Here is a 26,767-nt window from a genome sequence, read left to right as displayed (position 1 = left end):
ATTTATGTTAATCTAATGTTAGCGTCAGTTCTGGCAGGTCACGTCAGTCAAGCTTGCATCAGCTGACTCCCAGGTGACTTATGTCTACCTATAGGAATACGACGCCTATTACGGCATCTATATATAAGCTCCTCAGTATTATCAGCAGCTATTGCATTTCTCAGGAGCAAATTACCCTCCTCCATGCAGCTGTTATTATTTCCCCTGAATCGGACTAATTCTCGAAATATGTGTACGTTAAATCATGACATTTAATGATATCTGCATGTTGGTCCTGTTCTGTTTACCCTATGGGGTTTATTGCTGCTCTCCCTGCTCTTATCCATGCTAGGCTGCATGGATGTGCAGGGAGTTCTTGCCCAGAGCAGAACCATACCGCCAATACAAACTCTACGCATTATCTATCATATTTGACGATAGTGGTCCTGACAGAAAAACAGTTAACATTCACTAAATTCTTAAGTTCTAACTTTTTTTAGTGCATACAAATGAGGTAAGCTTCATGCATTATCTACCTGTCACCGACAGCAAATAAAAAGACTCATTTGTTATGTACTGTATATACTGAGTAACGTGAGCTAGAATGTCAAGGAAAACCTAACACGCTGTTGAGTAATTTTGATCTTTGATTTTAATACACAATCAACACAACATTACACACAATGTGTTACAATAGCCATAGCAATTTTGTTTTTAATTAGCCTACCACACCCTTTTTGAGAATGCTCGTACCTCAGTTGGCACACAAACTAAACCTACGTGCACACATTCAAACGCAACCATCTAAGGTAAAAGTACACTGAATAGGTGAGAAGTTAACCTGTCCATTGCGACATGGTGTTTGGAAACAGAATTGCATGGCAATATAATATGATGATATCAGTAAGCTTTTGACAAATTTCACATTAAAGTTTAACCCCAACTTTACGGTTTTATTAAGTGAAGTAAGGTTGTGCATAGACAGTATTAGAGACTATAGAAGTATTTTGGTAAACACGAACCTAATAAAACCATAAAAATGTCCATCAAACACTTTAAAATATGCTTAGTATTCCAGAATAGCCCAAAGGAAGAGAAAAAAAGGGGAAATCTGGCCAACAAAAACAAGGTTTAAAGAACATAATTTAATCTGCCCCTGAGGCTTGAACAATCACAACAGCAAGAGTCATTCATAATAAGTATTTCACATAGAAGGAGTTATAACCACAGTGTGTCACTGAACTGTGAGTTTGTGCCATGAGCGAGTTAAACGTCTCAGAAACACTTTACTCTTATAGTAGTCTGAAACTAAAACAGCAGGACGTTAACAACTTGCAATAGACAAACTTCAAATGATGTATTTACAAAATTTGTTTCTGTTATGCTTTAACCGAGAACCATGTACATACTGAAGCAACAAGAATCCTGAAGCAAGAACTGACAGAGGCATCTCACCCCACCCCCTCTGTCTGACACATCACAGCTCTCATACATGTACAAACTCATTTGTCCATACTTGAGAACAGCACACAACTGAGCACACAGAGATCAAGTACATTAGATTAAACAGTTGTGAGATGATTTAAAATACAGTAATATCATAACCAAGATCTCCAGCAGGACCTGAATGACTGTAAACTGAATATCAGTTATTTATCTCTTCATTTCGAGGTGACATCAATCATTTTAGTCACAGAGCAGAGCAGAGCATGTATGTCCTGCTCATGCTGGATTCTCACACAGGCCCTCTTGTTCTGCCTGGTCCTGTTCATTCCCCTTCTGTGGCAACTTTCTCTTGAAGAAGCCAACCTGGTGGGAAATCAGTATAATATTATATTATATTGTATTAGTGCTGTAAGTCGATTTAAAAAAGTTAATTAATCACACATTTTTTCTGTAATTGATTGTGATTAATCACACCTAACATTAAAGTTTTTAATATATATATTTTTAATACTTTCACACTGAATCTTCAAAATAATGTAGAAACAACATAAAGGAAGTATATTTTAAATATTTGTTTAAAGACATCTTTTTACGAAGCATAATGAATCAGTACTGATACTGATGTGTCTATGAATTCCCCCCCCCCTCAAATTTAGCCATTAATTATAGCCATTCAACATTGCAGTATAAATGAGAGCTACCAGTTTTAACATTTAATAGGCTTTAAAAAAAAATAACTTTATAAAAAAACAACTTTTAATTTAAGCAAACTCAAAACAATCTTCACATAAAACCCATTGTAATAAATGTCCCATTTAGCTATCAGGGATCAACGCTGATATATAATGCTCAAGTTTTTTTCTGCTGGTCAAGTCAGACCGGTTCAGATTTTTACTTGCCCTGCTAAAATGCACAAAAAAGTCATTGTTTTCGTTGTTTTAGACCCATGTAACAGTGCTTTAAAGGGATAATTTGATGTTTACCCCCAGTGCATCCAAGATGTAGGTGACTTTGTTTCTTCAGTAGAACACAAATGATGATTTTTAACTCCAACCGTTGCCGTCTGTCAGTCAAATAATGCTAGTGGATGGGAACTTCTACTATAAGAGTAAATAAAACTTGCATAGACAAGTCCAAATTAAACACTGCGGCTCGTGACGACACATTGATGTCCTAAGACACGAAACGATCGGTTTGTGCGAGAAACCAAACAGTATTTATATCATTTTTTAACTCTTAATACACCACTATGTCCAATCGCGTTCAGCATTCGCTTAGTGAGGTCTGATCACGCTCTGACAGCGGCAGTGATGTCTCGTGCATATACTTCACTAGCATTATTTGACTGACAGACGGCAACGGTTGGAGTTAAAAATCATCATTTGTGTTCTACTGAAGAAACAAAGTCACCTACATCTTGGATGCGCTGGGGGTAAGCAGATAAACATCAAATTTTCATTTTTGGGTGAACTATCCCTTTAAGATTTTTAGTTAGGCCTTACATGTAAATATACAGAAACTGAATAATCAAACACCGCACAGTCTTCATAAATTATAAATTGAATATAGATTAATGATAGCTACAAAAGTTAATCAGTCAAGAGCAGTGAGTGATTTTCATTTTGTCTTTTGTTCTTTGATTAACATCATTGACACAGACAGCAGCAGGTTTATTAGGCTGCTGTCACTTTAAGACCTGACACAAATGACACGGATCTGACACATCCTATTTTCTCACAACTCTTTACAGTCATTTAAGACTTTATTTAACTCATTTAAGACTATGCTTTTGAGAATACTTGACAAAATTTGGAATTTGGACATAATTTTGTGTGTTTTTGTCCGTTCAACCTCGAAAGAGAACTCAATGCGGTACTGGTGTGCTGTCTGAAGCGCCATTCTGTGCACTTATTTCAGGTGTTTGTTCACAGACAGCTGCTACACAGAAGCGCGCCAGTACAGATTTGAGTTATTTTTGCTGTCTTATCATGGTTTAAAAGCACTTTAATGTATAATAGCGTGATCACATACTATAGCACAGCCAATGGATGACAGAAAAAATGGATGCTGCATTAATTGCGTTAAATATTTTTAAAGCGTTAAACTGAAATAATTTTGACAGCCCTAATTATATATTATATTATATTATTAGAATAAAGAATTTTCCTTTGTAAAATTACAGTGTAGTTGTAGAGTAGTTCATGCTTAAACAAAGACCACATACCTTCCATAGAATCACTGTAGCTAGAACAAACAGGAGGAGTCCGCCAATGACACTTCCTATGATAACACCAATAGGAACATCTCCAAGCGCTCCTTCTTTACTGACTGTAATTTTTATCTGCAGCAGAATCGGGAAACACATATAGCATGTCATATATCAGATAAAGCATATCAATGACACATAAAGCAATGCCACTGCACAGTCTAGACAGAATTTTTTTTGTAACTTTTTGATGTCAAAGACCCCCAAACACAATAATCCTCTTCAAGAAATATAATAGTGTGAAAAATATTAAAAGTAATATTTAAGGACAAAATTATAGCTTTCGCAATATTATACACAACTGAAAGAAAGGGTCATGAACTGACCTGTTGTTGTTTGTGTGTGACGACTATGAGATCAGGCTGAGATGTTTCTATTTCAGAGCTTCCAGCCACTAAAACGGTCTGAAAATCTGCCTAGAAGGAGATAAACATGGAGTGTGGAATGAAGCATCTGCTCAGGACAGATATCAGAAATGGCAGATACAGAGAAAACAGTTCAAGAGACACTTACAAAGGCAAAAGTCCCATTCCAGATCCTTGTGGTGATGTTTACAAAGTAGCTGGTCTTTAGCTCTAGATCTTTGAGGACACAAGTCATGGCTTCACATTTTGCTGTCTTACAATTCTGAAAATGAACAATTATGTGTTACACAAGCTTGGGTTCGGTAAGACATTTTAATGTTTTTGAAAGAAGTCTCTTATGTTATCTTATGTTATCTTATGCTGCATTTATTTGATCAAAAATATAGTAAAAACAGTATTATTGTCAATGTAAAATTTATTACAATTTAAAATAACAGTTTTCTATTTAAATATATTTTAAAATGTAATTTATTCTTATGATGTCAAAGCAGAATTTTCAGCATCATTACTTCAGTCTTTAGTGTCACATGATCCTTCAGAAATCATTCTAAAATGCTGATTTAAAGAAATATTTCTGATTGTTATTAATGTTTAAACTACGGAAGAGGATTAGGGCCAAGCAATAATAAAAAAATAAAATCATCTCGAGATTAAAGTTGTTAACTTTCGAGAAAAAAGTCTAAATAATGTTGAGAATAAACTCATTAAATTACGAGAAAAAACGCGTTAAATTTTGAGAAAAAAGTCGAAATAAAATGTTGAGAATAAACTCATTAAATTACGAGAAAAAACTCGTTAAATTTCAAGAAAAAAGTCGAGATAAAATGTTGAGAATAAAGTCATTAAATTACGAGAAAAAAGTCGTTAGATTATGAGAACAAATTAGTTAAATTACGAGAAAAAACTCGTTAAATTTCGAGAAAAAAGTTGAGATAAAATGTTGAGAATAAAATCATTAAATTACGAAAAAAAAGTCGTTAAATTTCAAGAAAAAAGTCGAGATAAAATGTTGAGAATAAACTTGTTAAATTACGAGAAAAAACGTGTTAAATTTCGAGAAAAAAGTTGAGATAAAATGTTGAGAATAAAATCATTAAATTACGAGAAAAAAGTCGTTAAATTTCAAGAAAAAAGTCGAGATAAAATGTTGAGAATAAACTTGTTAAATTACGAGAAAAAACTCGTTAAATTTCAAGAAAAAAGTCGAGATAAAATGTTGAGAATAAAGTCATTAAATTACGAGAAAAAAGTCGTTAGATTATGAGAACAAATTAGTTAAATTACGAGAAAAAACTCGTTAAATTTCGAGAAAAAAGTTGAGATAAAATGTTGAGAATAAAATCATTAAATTACGAGAAAAAAGTCGTTAAATTTCAAGAAAAAAGTCGAGATAAAATGTTGAGAATAAACTTGTTAAATTACGAGAAAAAACTAGTTAAATTTCGAGAAAAAAGTTGAGATAAAATGTTGAGAATAAAATCATTAAATTATGAGAAAAAAGTCGTTAGATTATGAGAACATATTCGTTAAATTATGAGAAAAAAAGTCGTTAAATTTCGAGAAAAAAAGTCGAGATAAATGTTGAGAATAAAGTCATTAAATTAAGAGAAAAAAGTCGTTTTTTTCTTGTAATTTAATGAGTTTATTATCAACATTTTATCTCGACCTTTTTCTCGAAATTTAATGATTTTTCTCTCGTAATTTAACGAGTTTATTCTCAACATTGTATTTAGACTTTTTTCTCGAAATTTAACGAGTTTTTTCTTGCAATTTAACAACTTTAATCTCGAGATGGTTTTATTTTTAGGGGCCAAGCCCCGAAGGGGCTGTAGCCCCTATTGTAATTGTACGTTTTCCCTTTTATTATTATTATTCTTCCTCCCGAATGGGAGTCTATGGCAGCCCTATCAACGGAACATGAGAAAATGATGAAATTTGGCACAGTTGTAGAGATGCTCATGAATAGTGATTGGACCAAATTTGGAGTCTCTAGAACCAACTCTATAGCGCCACCACCAGTTCAAAATTTCAACATTCTAACGGTTTTAACATTTGAACTGTTTGTCATAGAAAAATTTAATTTAGTTCATCTGATTCGTCTCTTCATGCTGATGCTATTCAACTTCTTACATTAAGTCTCCACCCATTACAGTAGCGGCCATTTTGAAAAGTACAGTATTTGTTTTTTTCGCTTCTCCTCCTTCAAAATTTGTCCAATTTTGTCCAATCTTTGATCAGATTATCTTTGGACTGAGCCGCACAGAAATGACTGAACAGATTTTTTTTATTCATCTTTGTTCAAAGGTTATGATGTCACGAAGTTAACGAGGTCGACCCGAAATTAGTATAGAGGCTGTATCTCGGCCAAACTTTGAGCAATCGAAACAAAAATTGGTACGCTTCATCAGAACCATGGTCTGAGGGTCTATGCCAAACTTGGGAACAGCGCCACCTACAGGTCATGAGATATGAAAAATGGCTATTTTGGCCAATAACTTTTGAACAGTTTGTCAGAAAATCAAGATCTTGGTGTCTATGGATTCCTTGGATCATGCCGAATCCGACGATACCGATTCTGTCAATATTGGATGAATCACGTGTCCGCCATTTTGAATTTTGTCATAAATTGCGATATCTTTTAAACAATTTGACATATCTTCACAAAAATTGGTATGTATGACCTTTAGAAGGTCGTGAAGGTACCTGAGAAGTTTCAGCACAGCGCCACCTACTGTTCCACAGATGTAATGATTATTTCAAAAACGCTTATAACTTTTGAAAACACTTTCCAAAATGTGTATGCTTCATGTCATTTTATTCCCTGGCTTATGCCGATTCCGACAATGTATCATTTGTCATTTTCCTTAAATGTACCTGTCTGCCATATTGAAGTAAATGAAAAACAGTTTTTTCGCTACTCCTCCTACAAATTTTGGTCAATTTTGTCCAAAATCAGCTCAGATGATCTTTGGACCGAGCCGCACAGAAATGACTGAACAGATTTTTGATATTCACTACCATTTCCGAGATATTCATCTCTGAATGTGACCTTGCTTGTGTTTGTTGTCTTATGCTAGTTAGCTTAGCACAGTAATTGCTTAGCATGATAAACTATTGCTATTCTTTCTAATGTGGTCTTCAGTCAACAGGTTAACCAAAACTTAGTTGGCATTAAATAACTTTGCATACTAATATGGTTAACATGCTATGAAGCTTTTTTTTTTGTGAACTCTTTCTCACACTGAAACCTCTGCTTAGCATACTGATGAACTTGCATGGCTGATTAGCTCAATGTGTTACGCCACGGATCCCGAATGCTCTGCATCGTGGGTTCGAAACTCAGTGTGACACATGCCCAGACCGCATGAGGTACTGTGGCAGGAAAAGATGCAGAACTTGTGTCTGTTCTAGGCATTCTGCCTAAAACTGGTCTAATCTGAAGCTATCACATGCAATTCCTTTATGTCCAAATTCGTAGTTATTCTTCTTCCCCCTGTATGGTAATCAATGAACCATAAGAAGGAAAATTATCAAATTTGGCATGCTTGTAGTGATAGTAATTAAAAGTAATTTGACCAACTTTGGAGTATCTAGGACTAAGTCTATAGCGCCACCACCAGTTCAAATATTCACTTTTGTAAAGGTTATAACTTTTGAACCCTTTGTTCCAGAAAAATGAATGTCAATACAACTGATTCCTCTCTTCATACTGATCACATTCAATATCTTACATTAAGTCTCCACCCAGTACAGTAGTGGCCATTTTGAAAAGTACAGTATTCAGTTTTTTCGCTACTCCTCCTTCAAAATTTGTCCAATTTTGTCCAAACTTTGATCAGGTGATCTTTGGTCTGAGCCGCACAGAAATGACTGAACAGATTTTTTTTATTCATCTTTGTTCAAAAGTTATGATGTCACGAAGTTAACGAGGTTGACCCAAAATTGCTATAGAGGCTGTATCTCGGCCAAACTTTGAGCAATCAAAACTAAAATTGGTACAATTGATCAAGACCATGAGCTGAGGTTCCATGCCAAATTTGGGAACAGCGCCACCTACAGGTCATGAGATATGAAAAATGGCTATTTTGGCCAATAACTTTTGAACAGTTTGTCAGAAAACTGTCTATGGATTCCCTGTGCCATGCCGAATCCGAGGATATCGAATTCGTCAACATCGGATGAACCACGTGTCCGCCATTTTGAATTTTGTCATAAATTGCAATAACTTTTAAACAATTTGACATATCATCACAAAATTTGGTACATATGACCATCAGAGTGTCCTGAAGGTACATGAGAAGTTTCAGCACAGCGCCACCTAGTGTTCCACAGATATAATGATTTTTGCAAAATTGCTTATAACTTTTGAAAACATTATCCAAAATTTGTCTGCTTTATGTCATTTTATTCCCTGGCTTATGCCGATTCCGACAATGTGTCATTTGTCATTTTCCTTAAATGTACCTGTCTGCCATATTGAATTAAATCAAAAACAGTTTTTTCGCTACTCCTCCCACAAATTTTGGTCAATTTTGTCCAAAATCAGCTCAGATGATCTTTGGACCGAGCCGCACAGAAATGACTGAACGGATTTTTGATATTCGCTACCATTCCCAAGATATTCATCTCTGAATGTGACCTTGCTTGTGTTTGTTGTCTTATACTAGTTAGCTTAGCACAGTAATTGCTTAGCATGCTAAACTATTGCTATTCTTTCTAATGTGGTCTTCAGTCAACAGGTTAACCAAAACTTAGTTGGCATTAAATAACTTTGCATACTAATATGGTTAACATGCTATGAAGCTTTTTTTTTGTGAACTCTTTCTCACACTGAAACCTCTGCTTAGCATACTGATGAACTTGCATGGCTGATTAGCTCAATGTGTTACGCCACGGATCCCGAATGCTCTGCATCGTGGGTTCGAAACTCAGTGTGACACATGCCCAGACCGCATGAGGTACTGTGGCAGGAAAAGATGCAGAACTTGTGTCTGTTCTAGGCATTCTGCCTAAAACTGGTCTAATCTGAAGCTATCACATGCAATTCCTTTATGTCCAAATTCGTAGTTATTCTTCTTCCCCCTGTATGGTAATCAATGAACCATAAGAAGGAAAATTATCAAATTTGGCATGCTTGTAGTGATAGTAATTAAAAGTAATTTGACCAACTTTGGAGTATCTAGGACTAAGTCTATAGCGCCACCACCAGTTCAAATATTCACTTTTGTAAAGGTTATAACTTTTGAACCCTTTGTTCCAGAAAAATTAATGTCAATACAACTGATTCCTCTCTTCATACTGATCACATTCAATATCTTACATTAAGACTCCACCCAGTACAGTAGTGGCCATTTTGAAAAGTACAGTATTCCATTTTTTCACTACTCCTCCTACAATTTTTGTCCAATTTTGTCCAAAATCAGCTCAGGTGATCTTTGGACCGAGCCGCACAGAAATGACTGAATGGATTTTTGATATTCGCTACCATTCCCAAGATATTCATCTCTGAATGTGACCTTGCTTGTGTTTGTTGTCTTATGCTAGTTAGCTTAGCATGCTAATTGCTTAGCATGCTAACCAGTTGTCATTCTCTTTAATGTGGCTCTTCAGCTATCAAGTTAACCATGAGCTTCATTAGCATTAAGTTAGCTTAGCATGCTAATATGGTTAGCATGCTAAGTAATGCTTTTTTGTAAATTCTTTCTTACACTAAAAGTTCTCTTCCACAGATTGTTGAATGTGCATCCTCAAGTAGCTCAATGTGTAAAGCCAGTTACCTGATGAGCTCTGCACCCAAGATAGTGGGTTCGAATCCCAGGTGGAGCGGTTTTATGAAATAGTGTGTTTTGATTCCTTTACTGCCTCTTGGATTAGAAATAAATGCTTTTTGTTTCATGCTGTGTTCATTTCCATCTAAGCTTATGTACATTCTGAGTTCATTTTCGCCCGTAATTCTGAACCAGCTGTTTCATGTTTGTTCATTTTCTGCTGTTTTTCCTCTTCCTGCTCTGTATTGCGCTACAGCATGATGAGCTGCAGAATGATCTAAAGTAGTTATTAAATATAACATTCAGTGCAGTTTTATAAAAATTCTTCATTTTGAGTTCATTTTCACATGAACTAATGAACTTCGGCAGGTGTGCCAACATTCACCTGCACAGTGGTGCAATGAGATGAGAAATGGACACTGGATTCGGAGGTCGTGGGTTCGAATCCCGTGTGGGGTTCCTTTATACAATTGTGTGTAATGAGTCATTTTGATACCTTTTTTATCCAAATAAGCATTGTACTAATCTTTATTCCTCTTGAATGAGATACAAGTGTTTTTAGTTCATTCCCTGTTCATTCTCTGAACTTCTATTGATTTTCATTTCATTTCCACCTGTCCTTCTGAACCAGCTGTTTTGCATGTACATTCAATTTCTGCTGTTTTTGCTCTTCCTGCTCCGTATTGCGCTACTGCCCCTTCTGGGGCTTGGCCCCGAATTGCTGCTTGCAGCTATATTTTTTATTATTGCTTGGCCCTTATCCTCTTCCGTATTAAACAGTTGTGCTGCCATGATAATTTTTTTTTCAGGATTTTTTGATGAATAGAACGTTTCTTTTGAATAAAAAAAGCATACTTGCTTAATAAAAATATTACTGTATTACTAGTACTGTATGAGCTGATTGTGCAAAAACACCCACATTACAGTATAATTTCACATAAACACACACATACTGACCAGTTCTGTTGTGCCTCTAAAGCTCTGTTTAGTGAAGCTTGCAGTGTAGGTTTTCTCTCTGATGTTTAATGGGTCAGTCAGAGCGTTGTCGTCACACTGCACATTTACAACCTGCTCATCAGAAACAGATTTTAAATGATGTTCATTTTGACCCCAGCCTGGTATTTACACTATAATTACATAAATACATGTGCAGTGAAATACTTTATTTGTATAGGAAGTGCTCAGCAAAACTATAGTAACTATACTTTTTAATTGAGCTTTAGACTTACAGGCACTGTTTTGACTGAAGTCACATATAGTAAAGGATTTCCAGCCTTGGTGTTAGTGGGCAGCAAGACGTTCAGATGAGCCTGATTGATAGGGAAGGTTCCAGTCGAAACCTGCAGAAAGACATGCTTCAAATATCTATTGCACAGTTCACATTGCAAACACTAGGGGAAACTCAAGACATAATGAGATACAAGAATATTATTATTATTATTTATTTTGACTCACTCTTAACATTATGTTGAATTCTGGGCCGATGTCATTGAAATCTGAGACTGTGTGTTTGACTTTATCCTCAGCACCAATGACGCAATAATCCAAGCTTATGTCTCTTGAAAAATAATTGAAAAGTTTTTTTTTTTTTACATAAGGAGAATATGTATACATACATATACTATACTAGCATTAGTCTGACCCCTGACCTGGTGAGGATGATTTCGGCATCATACTGGACTGGGATGGTTAGAGAGACCTTGTTATCAGATGTCACCTTCTCCTCACTGTCACTGGAAAACATTATGCAGGGTTGTTTACAGGCAAAACAAAACAGATACACAAAAGTTAAAACAGAAGTATCTTAAAACAGTATCTTTACCTTTGCACTTCAAAGTTCACAACAGCATTTTTCTTTAGATGATTCTGGTTGAAATCAAAGTTGATCTCATATGTTACCTGATGAGACAAAATGAAATTATTAAAGAAAACAAAAAGTGTGTATGCTCACAAACACACACACACACACACACACACACACTTTTCTCTTACCGTCTGGCCAGGCGTCAGGGTTGGGTATCCGACTTGGCAGTCGAGCGAGCCTGTTTTTGAAGTGCATTTCACCTCAGTGTTATTTCCCTGCAAACGTAAGCAGGAAGGTTCATAAATACAATTTCTCATACACAAAGCAGAGAAGATTTAAGTCAAAACATAAAATGGTGCCCATACAGGGGGTGTAATGGAGGCGTAGAACAGGTTACTGGAGAAGTTAGCAGACACTCTTGTATTGTACGCATTTTCAGCATTTTTCATGTTCGTTACTGTAACAATGAAGGAGAGTCTTCTTCTGACAGGGCTAACTAGAAGTGAAGATGAGCTGCAAAACAAAACAAAATCTGAATTTCAGGATTCTGGTTCTTTAATAACACATTACACATAGCCCTGGTGGTAGTAATTTATTATTTACTCCAAAAGGAAAGTTCACCCTAACAAAAAATTTGGTTTTATTTTTTTAAGTTTTGGTGTTAGTTATTTTAGTACTTCAACTTAAACTTATTTCAGTTAGTCGCCATTTCTAATTTTCATTTAAGTTTGAATTTTTGAGTTAATATTTATATTTTATTTTGTTCCAATTAACAAAAACGATTTTGAATAGTTTTAGCTTTATAACAATAACAACCCTGGCCCATTTAAGAATTTGACAGACCCAGTCACCATATACATATTATATAAACGGATTGGAACAAAATAAAGGTTATATTATAATGAATGCACATTTTTAGGTGAACTGTCCCTTTAAGCGGGACATGTAAGGTTACCTTGGTACATCAACAGCTTTCACAGTCAGCTTCAGATCACAAGTACATTTGTCATCAGAGCCACAATCCTTTACAAAAGGGATCTGAGCAAAGAGAAATACATTTTTGACAAAGTTTAATAACTTTGAAACAATTGACACTAGACTTACTGACACCCTTAATTAAATTCAGAGGGAATCTTACAAAAAATTCCCATGCTTTGGGCTGAAATGCATCTAGGGCAGGGCCGGTTTCTGGATTCTGGAGACTGATGTCAACTCGCAGAGCAACTGAACTAACAAAATCAGGAGTCTCCTATTACACCATGAGAACAACCATGTCAAATGACCATTCAAGCACTTATAAATAAAACAAAGTTGTACAGTGAGAACTGTTATTATGAACAGCATTAGGCTTATGGCTAACTGCCAAAAACTCACCTGCACATTCACTTTATGATCTACACAGGTTTCTTTTTCAGAGACACTAACAGAATTCTGGAGAACACGATCTGAGATTTTAAACTGGGCTCTGGAAGTGGCTCTTGATGACTGCAAGTCAGCGTCAAGGGTCAGGTTGTACTTGATATCTGAAGAAAAGTGTTTTCCATTCACTTTCATGGAGATTTTTTAGAGCAATGAATGTAGGTGAGATACAAAATACATGAGACGACCTTACCTACTTTACCCACTAATGTAATGGGTTTGAATGTTGACCTGAAACAGACTTTGGCAGTAACACACGGCACCATCCTTCCACCCAACTCACAAGGTTTAGTTAGAATGCTGATCTTCTCCGGGTTAAAGGAGACTGTTGTTGTGACAGCGGACACTCCCCTTGACCTGAGATCAGAAATACTCTTTAAACATCACAATTTAAGTAAATGATTTACTAGATCTACAACAACTACACTGAGACCCTTACCAGAGCTGCACTACTTTCCCGTCTCCTCCGACTGAAATATCAGGGATTGAGTCACCGTTCATATCTCTACGGCCATCTAAAGAGCGTCCAAAGAATCGAAGCGCCGGGTCCAGTTTGGATCCAAGTATTTTCTGCAGAAAACAAGAAGACAGACAACAAAATAAGAATTGTAAAAATACAATTTTTTAGTATGAGGTGTTGGGGAAAAATTGAATCACAGAAGAAGATTTATGTTTGAGTTCACACAGAAGTCAATATCTGTTTCAGCTGAAACCCAGGGGGTAACGGTGGGACACCCAAACTGAGAGCTTTCCCGAACAAAGGGTGTCGGATAATTTAAATAAGTTCTAAGACAGAAGGGGGACCATTGTGTTTTCTTGCTTTTAATTTAAATTAGTTCTAAGACAGACATTTGTGTAGGCCATTTGTGTGTGTGTGCTTGTTACTTTTACCTTGTATGGAAAAGTACTGACAAGAGTTGCTCAAACATTGGGGGTATAAATGTTTGTGGGTTCTTTTGTGTCCTCAGTTCACACTCGGGGCAGACATTGTATGGTTGTGTCGACTGTGGACTCTTTCTTGCAAGAAATTAAATCTTTATAAAGAGAATTTTCCAAGGTTTGTCTCTTACTAGTGATGTCAGCCAACTAATTTTTGCCGCAACAAAGGTTAAATGACAAATAAGAATAATCATGATTTAAAAAATAAGGAAAAAAGAGGATCTTTGAATGTATCTTAGTTCTTAGAAGTGTAATCTTTGTATTTTTTTATTCAAAAAGTATTAAAGTGCCCCTATTATGTTTTTTTTTTGGATATTACCTTTTATGTGTAATAAAGCTGTTTATGAATGAAAAAGATCAGCAAAGTTTCAAAGATCAAAGTGCAAGGTATATGGAGTTATTGTCTTCCAAAAGAAAGAAGCAATTCTGAACTGCCTGAAACAAACTGTCAGTAATTTCAGTCTTACTTCCCGCACAAACCTACGTAACTTTGTATTTGCATAATGCCAACCTACGCCTTTATTGGCTGCCCTTGAACAACATCTGCTTTGGCTGTAGTTGTAGCTGAGGCCTGGAAGAATACTTCTTTGCATGCACTTCCAAAGGATGAGATTGATTTAGTAAAACTGACACCATCATTATGGTTCGTATAACTGTGTATCAAATGCTGTAAGCAGTAGATCAATCACATCATACTGGATCATGTTACCAATCAGAGCAGAGTAGAGCAATCACAACTGGGCTGCATTCAGCCCTGACAAAACGTTGCAAAACGTTTTTTAAACGGAAACGGTGGTGCAACGAAAACCCTGTTCTGATGACGCAAGAGTTGCAAATATGGAAGCTGAGAAAGCCATTCTTTGTGTTCTTTTTGAAGAATTGATATGCTATATTTTTACTATAAAACTCTTACAAAAACATGTCTTCTAATATCTTGAATCATTGTGTATACTGAGAGGACACATTTGTAAACGACTTTACTTGGACCCATTGTGCGAGCTGTCTCTTTAATACCGCGTGGTTTATATACATTTTGTTGCTGATTGGGCTGACATTTTTGACACACCCACTAAACAAGAGAAAAAGTATCTCAAACCCCGTTGCACACCAATGCACATCATTTCCAGGAAACATGCCGTTCAACCTGGAATCCATAGCAAAATGTTGTGCACCGGTTTGAGCTTGAACGTTCTCCTGGTCATCTGACCAATCAGAGCAGAGTAGACCAATCACAACAGACTGGGTCATGTTACCAATCAGAGCAGAGTAGAGCAATCACAACTGGGCTGCATTCAGCCCTGACAAAATGTTGCATCACGTTTTTTAAACGGAAACGGTGGTGCATCGAAAACCCTGTTCTGATGACGCAAGAGTTGCAACTATGGAAGCTGAGAAAGCCATTCTTTGTGTTCTTTTTGAAGAATTGATATGCTATATTTTTACTAAAAAACTCTTACAAAAAACATGTCTTCTAATATCTTGAATCGTTGCGTATACTGAGAGGACACATTTGTAAACGACTTTACTTGGACCCATTGTGCGAGCTGTCTCTTTAATACCGCGTGGTTTATATACATTTTGTTGCTGATTGGGCTGACATTTTTGACACACCCACTAAACAAGAGAAAAAGTATCTCAAACCCCGTTGCACACCAATGCACATCATTTCCAGGAAACATGCCGTTCAACCTGGAATCCATAGCAAAATGTTGTGCACCGGTTTGAGCTTGAACGTGCCCCTGGTCATCTGACCAATCAGAGCAGAGTAGAGCAATCACAACTGGGCTGCATTCAGCCCTGACAAAACGTTGCAAAACATTTTTTAAACGGAAACGGTGGTGCATCGAAAACCCTGTTCTGATGACGCAAGAGTTGCAACTATGGAAGCTGAGAAAGCCATTCTTTGTGTTCTTTTTGAAGAATTGATATGCTATATTTTTACTATAAAACTCTTACAAAAAACATGTCTTCTAATATCTTGAATCGTTGCATATACTGAGAGGACACATTTGTAAATGACTTTACTTGGACCCATTGTGCGAGCTGTCTCTTTAATACCGCGTGGTTTATATACATGTTGTTGCTGATTGGGCTGCTATTTTTGACACACCCACTAAACAAGAGAAAAAGTATCTCAAACCCTGTTGCACACCAATGCACATCATTTCCAGGAAACATGTCGTTCAACCTGGAATCCATAGCAAAATGTTGTGCACCGGTTTGAGCTTGAACAACCAATCAGAGCAGAGTAGACCAATCACAACAGACTGGGTCATCTGACCAATAAGAGCAGAGGAGACCAAAATTCAATTCAAATTTAAAAATGTTTTATTGTCTATCCCCACAGGGGTAGAAAATTGTCTTCAGACAAAGGCTCAACAAAAATATATAAGAAACAACCACAAATCACAACAGTCTGGGTCATCTGACCAATCAGAGCAGAGTGGGCTCGCAGACAGGAGAGTTTAGAGAGACCAAATCCTTTAATGAACCGTTTAGACACTGTTAGAAAAGAATTGATGCTGCAATGTTTTTGACCTCGGATGCATGTAAATCTATTGTAGGAGACCTCAACAATAAAATTAGGAACCTTTAAATTGCATAACAGGAACATTTTAAGTTCTAAATTAATAATTAATTCATATTTTTGACATTTTGTAATCTGAAATATCCTTGCCTTGGCTTTCATCAGGGATATTAACATAAAAAATTGTGCATTCTACCTGTGAGCTCTGCTTTCTGATGGTTTTTCTGTCTCCATAGTAGATGTAAATGGCACCTTGGCCATTGCCTTCCATTGGGGCACCAACCACCACGTCTCTGAAGCCGTCCAGGTTCAGATCTGGGACAACAGTGATGGCCGTCCCAAACCGAGCATTCTCCAATGCGGAGGGTCCCTCTAAGCTGCCCTGGTTGCTCAAGATACCCTAAGAATAACATGAGGCAAGAAATGGAGAGTCTTTTTAGGATATGCTGAAGATACATTTTATATGAAAATGATGATTATCTGGGCATGGAGAGCAAATCTATGTCACCTTGGTAATGGTGAACAGGTAGACTCGTCCTGTTTCAGACTTCTCCTCGCTCATGTACATTGGAGCTCCAACCAGCAGCAGATCAGTCACACCATCAGCGTCCACATCAACGGGACAGAGAACGCTGCCAAAGTAAGACCCGATCTGCAAACCACAGACACCAGAATTACATATTACAGGACTTTACTGTCTAATGAAACTCAAAATCATTAAGCGTTGAATGTACCTGATCTCCTCTCTGCGAATCTTTGATGACAGGTTGTCCCTGGCTGTTAATAGTGTAAACTACAACCTGTCCTCTATGAACGGCACGAGGAGCTCCGGCCACATAAAACTCAGACGAGCCATCAGTCACAGAGCTGACAGAGTAGCCTGAATATATGACAGGGGGAAAGAATCAATTTATTTTTGCAGGGTTTGAAATGTCTATTCTACCATTTGGGGTAGTTTAAAATATTTTTGAAATAAGTCTCTTATGCCCACAAAGACTGCATTTATTTGATCAAAATAGAATGACAGTAATATTGTGAAATACTATTACATTTAAACTAACTTTTTTTCTATTTGAATATATTTCATTCTAATATGACTTGATGCTCAAGAAACATTTCTTATTACTATACTGTCATTTTCTGAAATCAATTTAATGTGCTTTTGCTGAATAAAAGTAAAAAAAAATAGCTTAGGTGTGAATATAAACATACATGACATCTATATTAGCTTTTGCTAATGAAAACATACATTACAATTCAGTTTCTAACACAATGCTGGCTCACCAAGTAATGAGCTGTGGTTTCTGTCATCAAGGGTTTTCTCAAAAGCATTTTTGAGGAAAATGCGTGATTTTCCAGCTGTTTGATGGACGACGGTCCCGGTCCATCCATATGCTCCGACAGCACCCAGCATAATCTCATCCTGTGGAATAAAATGGCACCCCATCAGACCTTAATTTTCTGTGAATCAGTACATTAGAGATTAGTTAGACTAGTTCATCAGATTTGTTGAAAGATTACTGCAACCTTTTTATTGGTCTGGTGTGCGCTGAATCCAACTTGGGACATCTCCATTTGGAATTCTTGACCTTGACTTGTGCCTTAAATCAAACAAGACAAAATGCTTATCCTAATTTACAGCTGTACTTTAGGTTAAAAAGTGTTCAGCTTAGCCTGACAGTTAGCCTGCCCTGGACCAGGTGAGTTTGAACTAATTTAAGTTTGCTTTATGAAACAGAATTCACTGACAATAAGTCTGACTAACTAAAATAAGCCTGGCATGTATTCTAATCTTGTTTTATGAAACAGCCCTCTGTTGTCACTGGATGAAAAAATCATTATGCATTTGGCACACGTGAATGCAAGATGAACAGTTTACCTTCAATGTTAAAGATTCTGTCCCCTAGAGTTCCTGCGATATTGATTAGAGCTTCCTCTGATGACACATTGAACACGTAGTTCTCTGCTGGAGTGCTAGCGATCAATTCAATCTCCTCGATGAACTTTTGAATATTGGCACTTTCCTTGAGAATCTGTGTGAATTCATTGATGAGACTTTTACACCAAATTCGAAAATATTTCTTTTGTCTTGTTTTCCTCTAAACAACCTTAAAACAATGTGAAATTCATTTAATTCAAGACATATTCTATAAATTAAAAACTGTTTCTGCAGTGTATAAAATTATGTACTTTATTATGAAATTTGAAACCATGCTGGAGCCCATTTCAGTATGATTTCCTAAAATTGTTCATTTTTGGTAAGGAATCTCACTACTCATTTCATTTTACCTAATGTTATAAATATAGATAAAAATGAAATTGTCAGCATTAAAAGTTTCAGTACCACTTTATTTTAAGGCGTTACATGTACTTGCTATAGCAATAACAATGAATGATGCATATTTACAAGTAATTAACCCTAAACCAAACCCTAATTTTAATTCTATAGTAACTACATGTAGTTGCATAATTATTACTAAGTAATTGTTTGTGTAATTACACTTAACATATTATCTTAAAATAATTATAGTTATACTTAAAATAAAGTTATATATATATATATATATACTGTATATATATGCAATGCTTTTTTTATGCAGATCTCTAACTTACAGCAATGCCAAAACGAATGATGCATATTTACAAGTAATTAACCCTAAACCAAACCCTAATTTTAATTCTATAGTAATTACATGTAGTTACATAATTATTACTAAGTAATTGTTTGTGTAATTACACTTAACATATTATCTTAAAATAGTTATATTTATACTTAAAATAAAGTTTTATATATATATATATAAAATATATATTATTACTTTTTTTTTAATGCAGATCTCTAACTTACAGCAATGCCAAAGCGAATGATGCCCTCTCTGTCAAATCTCTCAATGACCTCTTGACCTCTATGACCATCAGAAGATTCTCCATCCGTCACCACTACCAACACCTTAGTGGCACCTGGACGGCCACCATTTTCTGGTAGGAAAGCTGTTTGTCTGAAACAAAAACATAACATTTTTTTTTTTTTTTTTTCAATAAAGCAAATAAAATAACAGGTAAGAGTGTGTAGGGGACAAGGTACCTGGCATTATCAAGTGCCGCAAAAGTGTTGGTTTCTATTCCAGTTTTTTGGCCAATAGCAGAAGCCGCTGAAAGTACTTTTTTTTTATTTTGGTCAAAATTAAAATCATAAATAAAGGCCAAATCCTCTGAATACTGCATAATACTGACCTAAAAAAATGAACAAAATTCAAATTAAATCATATCACATAAATCAAAGACAAAATTGAATCAGGATAAGCTGCATAACAGTGCTTACTCGAGTTTGATCTGGTCCGATATCAAGATTTTCCAAAAGCTTTACGAGAAAGTTTATAACGTCAGACCACGGAAATATACTGTTTGATCCATCCAAAACAATGGCAACATCCATTGGCCCACCACAAGCTGAATGAGAAATTCAGATTAAGAATGACTTAATTTTTGAAAAACTTATTTTGTAACTTTCTGACAATACAAAATAAGACATACTTTGAATGGCAGGAGAGAAGGCCGGCTCAAGTGTAAACTGTGGGCTCAATTCAGCACAGACTCCTGGGTAGAAGTACTGACTGCCACAGCGCTGGGCCCACAGAGGACCACATGTCTGAAACACAAGCATTTATTCTATAAACTTTCTACAGTTTAATCCATAACAGAGTGTCTACAGTATGACAAGGACTGAATTAATGTTTTTAACTCTTTCCCCTCTTTCCCCAATCATTAAAAATTAAACAGCATTTAAATAAAAATTGCCTAAAGTTACTGAATGAAATGTCGACCCATGAAGAGGTACAGGACTGTGAAGCTTTTGGGGTGTTGATGGACTCGATCCACTCCATCTTTGTTTTGATCATCATTCTAAATCTGTTCCAGACATAATCTTTGACAAAAATGCTTTTTTTTTCAGCTTTTTGTTCAAAATATTGCTCTTTTTATGAAACTTACCCATATTCAAGTATTGATAATAAAATAATGCATGAAACTAGAGTAAAAATAAAAGCGGAGGCTCTGTTCTTTCTTTTGATACATTGCATGTTCAGATATTTATACAACAAAATATTCTGGGTACCATGACATTTTTTTTTAATTGATCAAAAATGCTGGCTGGCAACTTTTAAATAAATAAATAAATAAATAATGCTGGTGGGGAAAGAGTTAAAGAAGATTCTAGTGACTGCGCCCTGTGACACAAGGCTACTACAACATACCATAAATCTGTTAGGTTTGGCTATTGGAGTGACAGTCAGACCCAGACTCATGTTCATATTGATGCTCTGCACACCATCTATGCTGATAGAGTCTGCAAACACACAGACATGTTTTCATGACAAGTGGGAAAAAAGTTTTTATACGACCTGTGCATTCCTGAGGTAAATGCAACGTTAAGTGACATATTGTCTTTCCATGGTTGAAACCGATTATGTTGAAAGACCTTCTGATGTTAAGTGTTGTAACTTGTATTAAAGTGGAAGAGGTCACTCACACTGCTGCAGCAACTGAGGCGCTACAGCGATCTGTCACGCCATATTTAAGAGTGTCAAACACCATTTATTGTTTGAATTTCGTGATAAAATGGACAGAATTTGAAAGCTGAGACTTTGTTTCTTATCACAAGTAACAAATGACAAAGCTCTTTGTGAATACTGGATGAGAAGTGAGCTACAAATAAAGTTTGGTATAGGGACATAAACACAGAAACCTGCACTGCATTCACTACGTCAGCTGCTTATGACAACAGTTCAAATTGTTAAATAAAGTCGTTATTTTTGTTTTGTTTTTGCGCACAAAAAGTATTCTTGTTGCTTCATTAAGGTTGAACCACTGTAGTCACATGGACTTTTTTGACAATGTCTTTAATACCTTTCTGGACCTCAAAAGGTGCAATTGACATTGCTGCCTATGTGTGGTTCAGAAACCCTTGGATTTCATCAAAAATATCTTAATTTGTGTTCTGAAGATGAACGAAGGTCTTACAGGTTTGGGACGACATGAGGGTAACTACTTAATGACAGAAATTTCATTCTTGGGTGAACTAACCTTTTAACGTTGCTGTTTTTAAAGTGCTAATGTGTTAACTTGCCCTAAATTAAACACAAGTGAGATTCCATTTTCGAAAGGGAACTCGTGCTGAGTCCCCTAGGAGTCACTATGGGGAATGCCTCTGGCATGACTGGTGTCTGAAGCATGAGTGTAAACATGACAATGAACTTTACATTGGCAGACGGCAGCCTATGACGTCACCACTGGTGCATCCCAATGTACATGCTATTCACCCTATTCGCCCTAAATAGTATTGAATATTACTAATGTCACATACTATTTAGGATGGATAGTGTGCACATTGAGAAGCAGGCTGTAAGTATAAAAGGGCACCTGTGAAACACGTACTCGTCTTTCTTGTCTTCAGGAAACTGTCTGTTTGTATTCATTTTAGAGTGACAGAATCTGACACGTGGACTAGTGCGCTTGACTCTCAAGGGGGATAAATATGTGCTTTACGTGATGCGGTCACAGTAATTGTTCCACTGGGGCTTGACTCTCTCCTGAGGGATGAGATTTGAGCGCCTGCACTCTGCGGTTTGGGACCCGTGGCCGCCATTACTGTGAGGCAGGATTAAACACGGGGGTTGTTGGCAGAGCAGGGACTTGTTGAACAGGAAGTTTCCTTTTTTGGCTCCTCTTGTTGGCTCAAATATTACTATTATGAATATGTATGTTTCTAATCCTACAAATCAGAGAGAAGAGTGTAGTAATTGTTGTTATTATTACAACCATTAGTAGTTTTGGAAAGTTTTGCCTGTGCCAATGACAGATTAGATCTGGTTTGGCAGCATGAGACAAACTTTATGGAAAACATTTTTTTGTCTGGACACAACTGCCCTGCTCCTGTGAATAACAGAGCTCTGCCTGGAGAGCAGTATCAAGTCATTAGGCTTTCTGTAAGCCTCCTTCATAAGCTGTCCTGAACGTTGGGCATTTTAGACTATCTCTTTTTAGAGAGTTATGCTGAGGTCTATCCTCAGAGCTCAGCTAGGCAGTATGCTAGGTTGTCAGGCTCTCTGTGAGCCTCCTTGGCCACTGCCTTTACAATACTGGCATTATAGAAGTTATTCTTCTGAGGCTTCCGCTCCCTAGAGCTCCACCTAGACAGAGATTTTGAGTTCTTAGGCTTTGAGAAGCCTCCTTGGTAAGCTGTTCTGAGCGTAGGGCATTGGTAAGCCGCCTCTCGCTAGAGAGAGTCGTCATGCTGTCTCAGAGATCAGCTAGGCTGTATGCTAGGATGTTAGGCTCTCTGTGAGCCTCCTTGACTACTGTCTTTACAGCAGTAAAGCATTGTTAGGCCTCCTCTCGTTATAGAGAGTCACTCTTTCAGGCCTCCACTCCTTAGAGCTCTGCCTGAATAGCAGGTCCGAGTTAGGCCTTGCAAAGCCTCCATGGTAAGCTATTCTTAGTGTAGCACGCCAATAACCATATTCAGGCCCCCATTCCCCGAGAGTTTGGGATCTTTGTGAGCCTTCTTGGCCACTGCTTTCAGATATAAAGATATACCAGATATGCCAGATATAAATTGTACGCACTCAGTGGGCCTCCTTAATTACTGCTTTTTATGGAGCATGTTATTCCTTCTTGCTATGAGTGGCATTTTTGCTTAGGACATTGCTAAGCCTCCTCTCGCTTTAGAGAGTTGTCTTTATTGGGGCCACCGCTCCCCAGAGCTCCTCTGGGGTAACGATTGCAAGTGGTAGGCTGTCTGTGAGCCTCCTAGCAAGATAACCTGAGCATAGGGAGTTGTTAGGTCTCCTCTCAATTTAGAGAGTAGTCATACTGAGGCCTTCATTTCTAGAGCTTAGCTAAGGCTTGTTAAGTTGTTAGGCCCTCTGTGAGCCTCCTTGGCTATTGCGAGCATTGTCAGGCCTCCTTTCACTAAAGAGAGTTATAATTATTGAGGCCTCCGCTCCCTTGAGGCCTCCGCTCCCTTGAGCTCTGCTGGGATAGCGATTGTGAGTGGTGATAGATGTTCTGAGTGTGGGCCATTGTTAGGTCTCCTCTCAGTCGTCATACTGAGGCCTCCGCTTGGCTAGGTGGTAGGGTATTATTTTTTTGCTAGGCCTACTCTCATTATGAGAGTCGTAGTAAAAAGGCCTCCACTTTGCAGAGCTTTGTGGGACAGTTAGACTGAGCCTAGCTCTTTTTGAGACTTTCTCTGTACTACTCTTGGGTTAGATTGTTGCTTAGACCTCTTGTTTGAGGCCTTCACTCTTCAGGGCTGCTTGAACAGAAGTTCTGAATGTTAGGCTCCCTGTTAGGCCTGTGCCTGAATAGGAACGTAGTTAGGCTTCTTTCATTATAGTCATGCTGTTGAGGTCTCCTTTCCTGAGAAGCTTCGGTCTATGATTGTTGCTGGTGCACATCAGGGATGAGGACTCCTTTGAGTCCTTTGACTTAGCTCAGCCAATATGGGTGTGGGTATTCCTTTCCCCATAGTGACCCCTAGGGGACACAGCATTTCACAGGTGCCCTTTTATACTCACGGTAACTAGTGATGACGTCATTGGCTGCTGCCAATCATGCTGGAGGCATTCCCATAGCGACCCCTAGGGGACACAGCGTTACGTTCACTATTCTTAGGGAACCACGGTTACATGCGTAACCTGAGACGTTTTCTTCACACACAGAATGACTTGTGGTCTGAACAATTTTTTTCCGCTCCCTTGATCACCGGCTGTTTTTAAACAATCGGACAATGATCGATAGTGAAAATAATTGCTTTTGTCGGCCGATACCGATTATTGGCCGATATGTCAGTGCATCTAATTCACATTCCATGCATTTACATGGTACTCCATGGTATTATCATCATACCATGTCCAAATCCCATGGTAATACCACAATACCTTTTGTAAGTTCATTATTATTTAAAATAAAGAGAAATTTACCTTGAAGGTTTAGTTCCCGGCAGATGTTTGTGGGAAGACCAGTGTCACACTTATAGAAGTCTCCTTTTCTATTCTGAGGGTATCCACTCCAGGGAGAACCTACTAGCAGCCTGAGGAGAAATAACACAGTTTCTCTATGCAATCAATGAAATAATGCAAACAAACTTCACATATAGAACTTTGCCAATGATTATGATATTAATGGCAGAGATTTTCTTCTAATAAAAAATAACACAAAATTTCCATTCCAAAATAAGAAGAAGAAAAAAAGATGACAATTCATGCTGTTTCTGCCAGGAATTACTCATTAACAAACCTGTTGTCTCATTTTCCCCACTATAATCTGTGACTGTGTCTCAATGCATTTTTCACTTCCACAAATAGACTTCAGTGTATTTTTTATACAGTTTGAACATGCTATGGAGAAAAACATGGTGAGTGACATGTCTTACCATTTTCCTTGATCATTGCTTAACTGTTGTACAGTGTAGCCAAACTCTTGTACCCCAGGACCAGATGAGAAGATTTTGGCACCTGCAGTTCCTACATTAAAACTCAGAATGCGAGCAATACAGAAACCTGTAGGAAAAGTTCTCAGCTGTGAATTTAGACTAATTCCATTTGTGGATGTTTTGCTTGTTAATAAACTGTCAGACAGTACTGAATATGGCTCTAGTTCTATAATAACCTCAATGATATAGGACATCTTACATTGGTAAACCTTTCTATTGACCAGTCGGTAATTCAAACAGTACTGATAAGTCAAAGTGAGAGCCCAACCCTTTTATAGACTTTACACCAAACCCACACTCACAAAACAAATAATGGGACTTACTCTGATTTATCATGCACAAAAGTATATTTCTTTTCCAAGAGTAGGGACGCAAATAATAATAATAATAAATGAAATCAGTTTATTTTCTTTTCCAGTAAAAATATTTGAATATACTTAAAATATATCAATTTACCTGAGATGCAAAATTGCTTAAATTAATATAATACATTATCTTAATTTATCTTTTTTTTTCCTTTCCCAACTGGAACATATATATTTTGAATTTATTTAGATTTATGCTTAAATTAAGTAAAACTTTTTTTTTTTTTCATGGGGTAGGAAAATAAACTTATTTCAAGATACAGTTTATTGTCTAAAAAGTCTTATCTTGTACAATTTAAGTTGATCTTGTTTTAAAGATGTTTAGATATTTGGTAACACTTTACAATAAGGTTCAATAGTTAACTACATTAGTTAACATGAACTAATAATGAACTGCACGTATACAGCATTTATTAATCTTTGTTAATGTTAATTTCAACATTTACTAATACATTATTAAAATCTTGTTAACATTAATGCACTGTGAACTAACATGAACAAACAATGAACAACTGTATTTTCATTAACTAACGTTAACAAAGATTAGTAAATACAGTAATAAATGTATTGCTCATGGTTAGTTCATGTTAGATAATACATTAACTAATGTTTAACTATAATGAATCTTATTGTAAAGTGTTAAACTATGGATAATAATAACTAAACATAATTTAATAACCAACACAAGTACTCACTCTGCAATAATATCAGTAGTATCACAACATTTTCCATCCTGTCCATTGCTGGAGAAGTTGTTAAGGAGAAAGAGTATGTCTCCAGTCAAGAGTAATGTCTCCAGTCATAATGAAACAACCTGAACTCAGACTCAGGATAAAAATTACTATGGCAGGATATGATGTCATAGACAGATTTGTATCTTCTTTTGATGTTGACATAAACCGACAAAATGCAAAAAATTGACCAAATAAGGAAACTCATGGCTGTCTTAAGAGCAGTCAGTTCATATTCATATTTTTTCACACTTCATAAGAATCCAAATGGAAAAGTGAAGAAAAGAAAGATAAAAATAACAGGGATAAACTGGAGAAGCCAATAAAGACAAAAACACAAATTACTCATGAAATTATGTTCTTAAAGAGTCATAGATTTACAACATTAGGCACAGGTGTGCCTTTACACTGCTATTTTCTTGCATTCCTATTGGCTGAACTCCACTAGGCTGGGTGTGGACAGGTTGGAGGAGAGGCGGAGTCAAACAGTTGAGGAAGGGGAAGCGCAGCATTCTCATAGTCATTCTCATGAGTGTTCCTACTGCAGACCATGACACACACACACACACACATACACATACAAACAATGATTAACCCAAAAGTCCTGACGGGATTTTATCTCTCAGACTGGGATGTAATTGAGGAGTTTACCTCACTGCCATAG

At 36.7% G+C, this 26,767-nt stretch overlaps 1 protein-coding gene across 1 annotated transcript; it reads right to left on the bottom strand.

Moving 5' to 3' along the window:
- Window positions 1–613: 613 nt before the first annotated feature.
- Window positions 614–26,222, bottom strand: LOC125257316 (integrin alpha-2). The gene is made up of 30 exons (XM_048173732.1): window positions 26,068–26,222; window positions 24,948–25,074; window positions 24,496–24,605; window positions 20,767–20,858; window positions 20,048–20,162; window positions 19,836–19,963; window positions 19,599–19,747; window positions 19,362–19,512; window positions 18,393–18,546; window positions 18,041–18,114; window positions 17,798–17,936; window positions 17,248–17,393; window positions 17,022–17,165; window positions 16,710–16,913; window positions 13,487–13,617; window positions 13,241–13,404; window positions 13,003–13,151; window positions 12,767–12,877; window positions 12,584–12,666; window positions 11,994–12,141; window positions 11,817–11,903; window positions 11,647–11,723; window positions 11,474–11,557; window positions 11,280–11,382; window positions 11,054–11,164; window positions 10,782–10,892; window positions 4,205–4,318; window positions 4,018–4,107; window positions 3,650–3,766; window positions 614–1,788 (listed from the first exon to the last, which is right to left on the bottom strand). The coding sequence occupies exons 1-30, from the start codon at window positions 26,111–26,113 to the stop codon at window positions 1,702–1,704; spliced, it is 3,546 nt and encodes a 1,181-aa protein (XP_048029689.1). The 5' UTR covers window positions 26,114–26,222; the 3' UTR covers window positions 614–1,701.
- Window positions 26,223–26,767: the final 545 nt, after the last annotated feature.

Source organism: Megalobrama amblycephala, linkage group LG2, assembly GCF_018812025.1.
Source record: "Megalobrama amblycephala isolate DHTTF-2021 linkage group LG2, ASM1881202v1, whole genome shotgun sequence".
NCBI classification, from domain to species: domain Eukaryota; kingdom Metazoa; phylum Chordata; class Actinopteri; order Cypriniformes; family Xenocyprididae; genus Megalobrama; species Megalobrama amblycephala.
The sequence above is the reverse complement of the archived record's forward strand: the minus strand, read 5'-3'. Positions and strand labels throughout refer to the sequence as shown.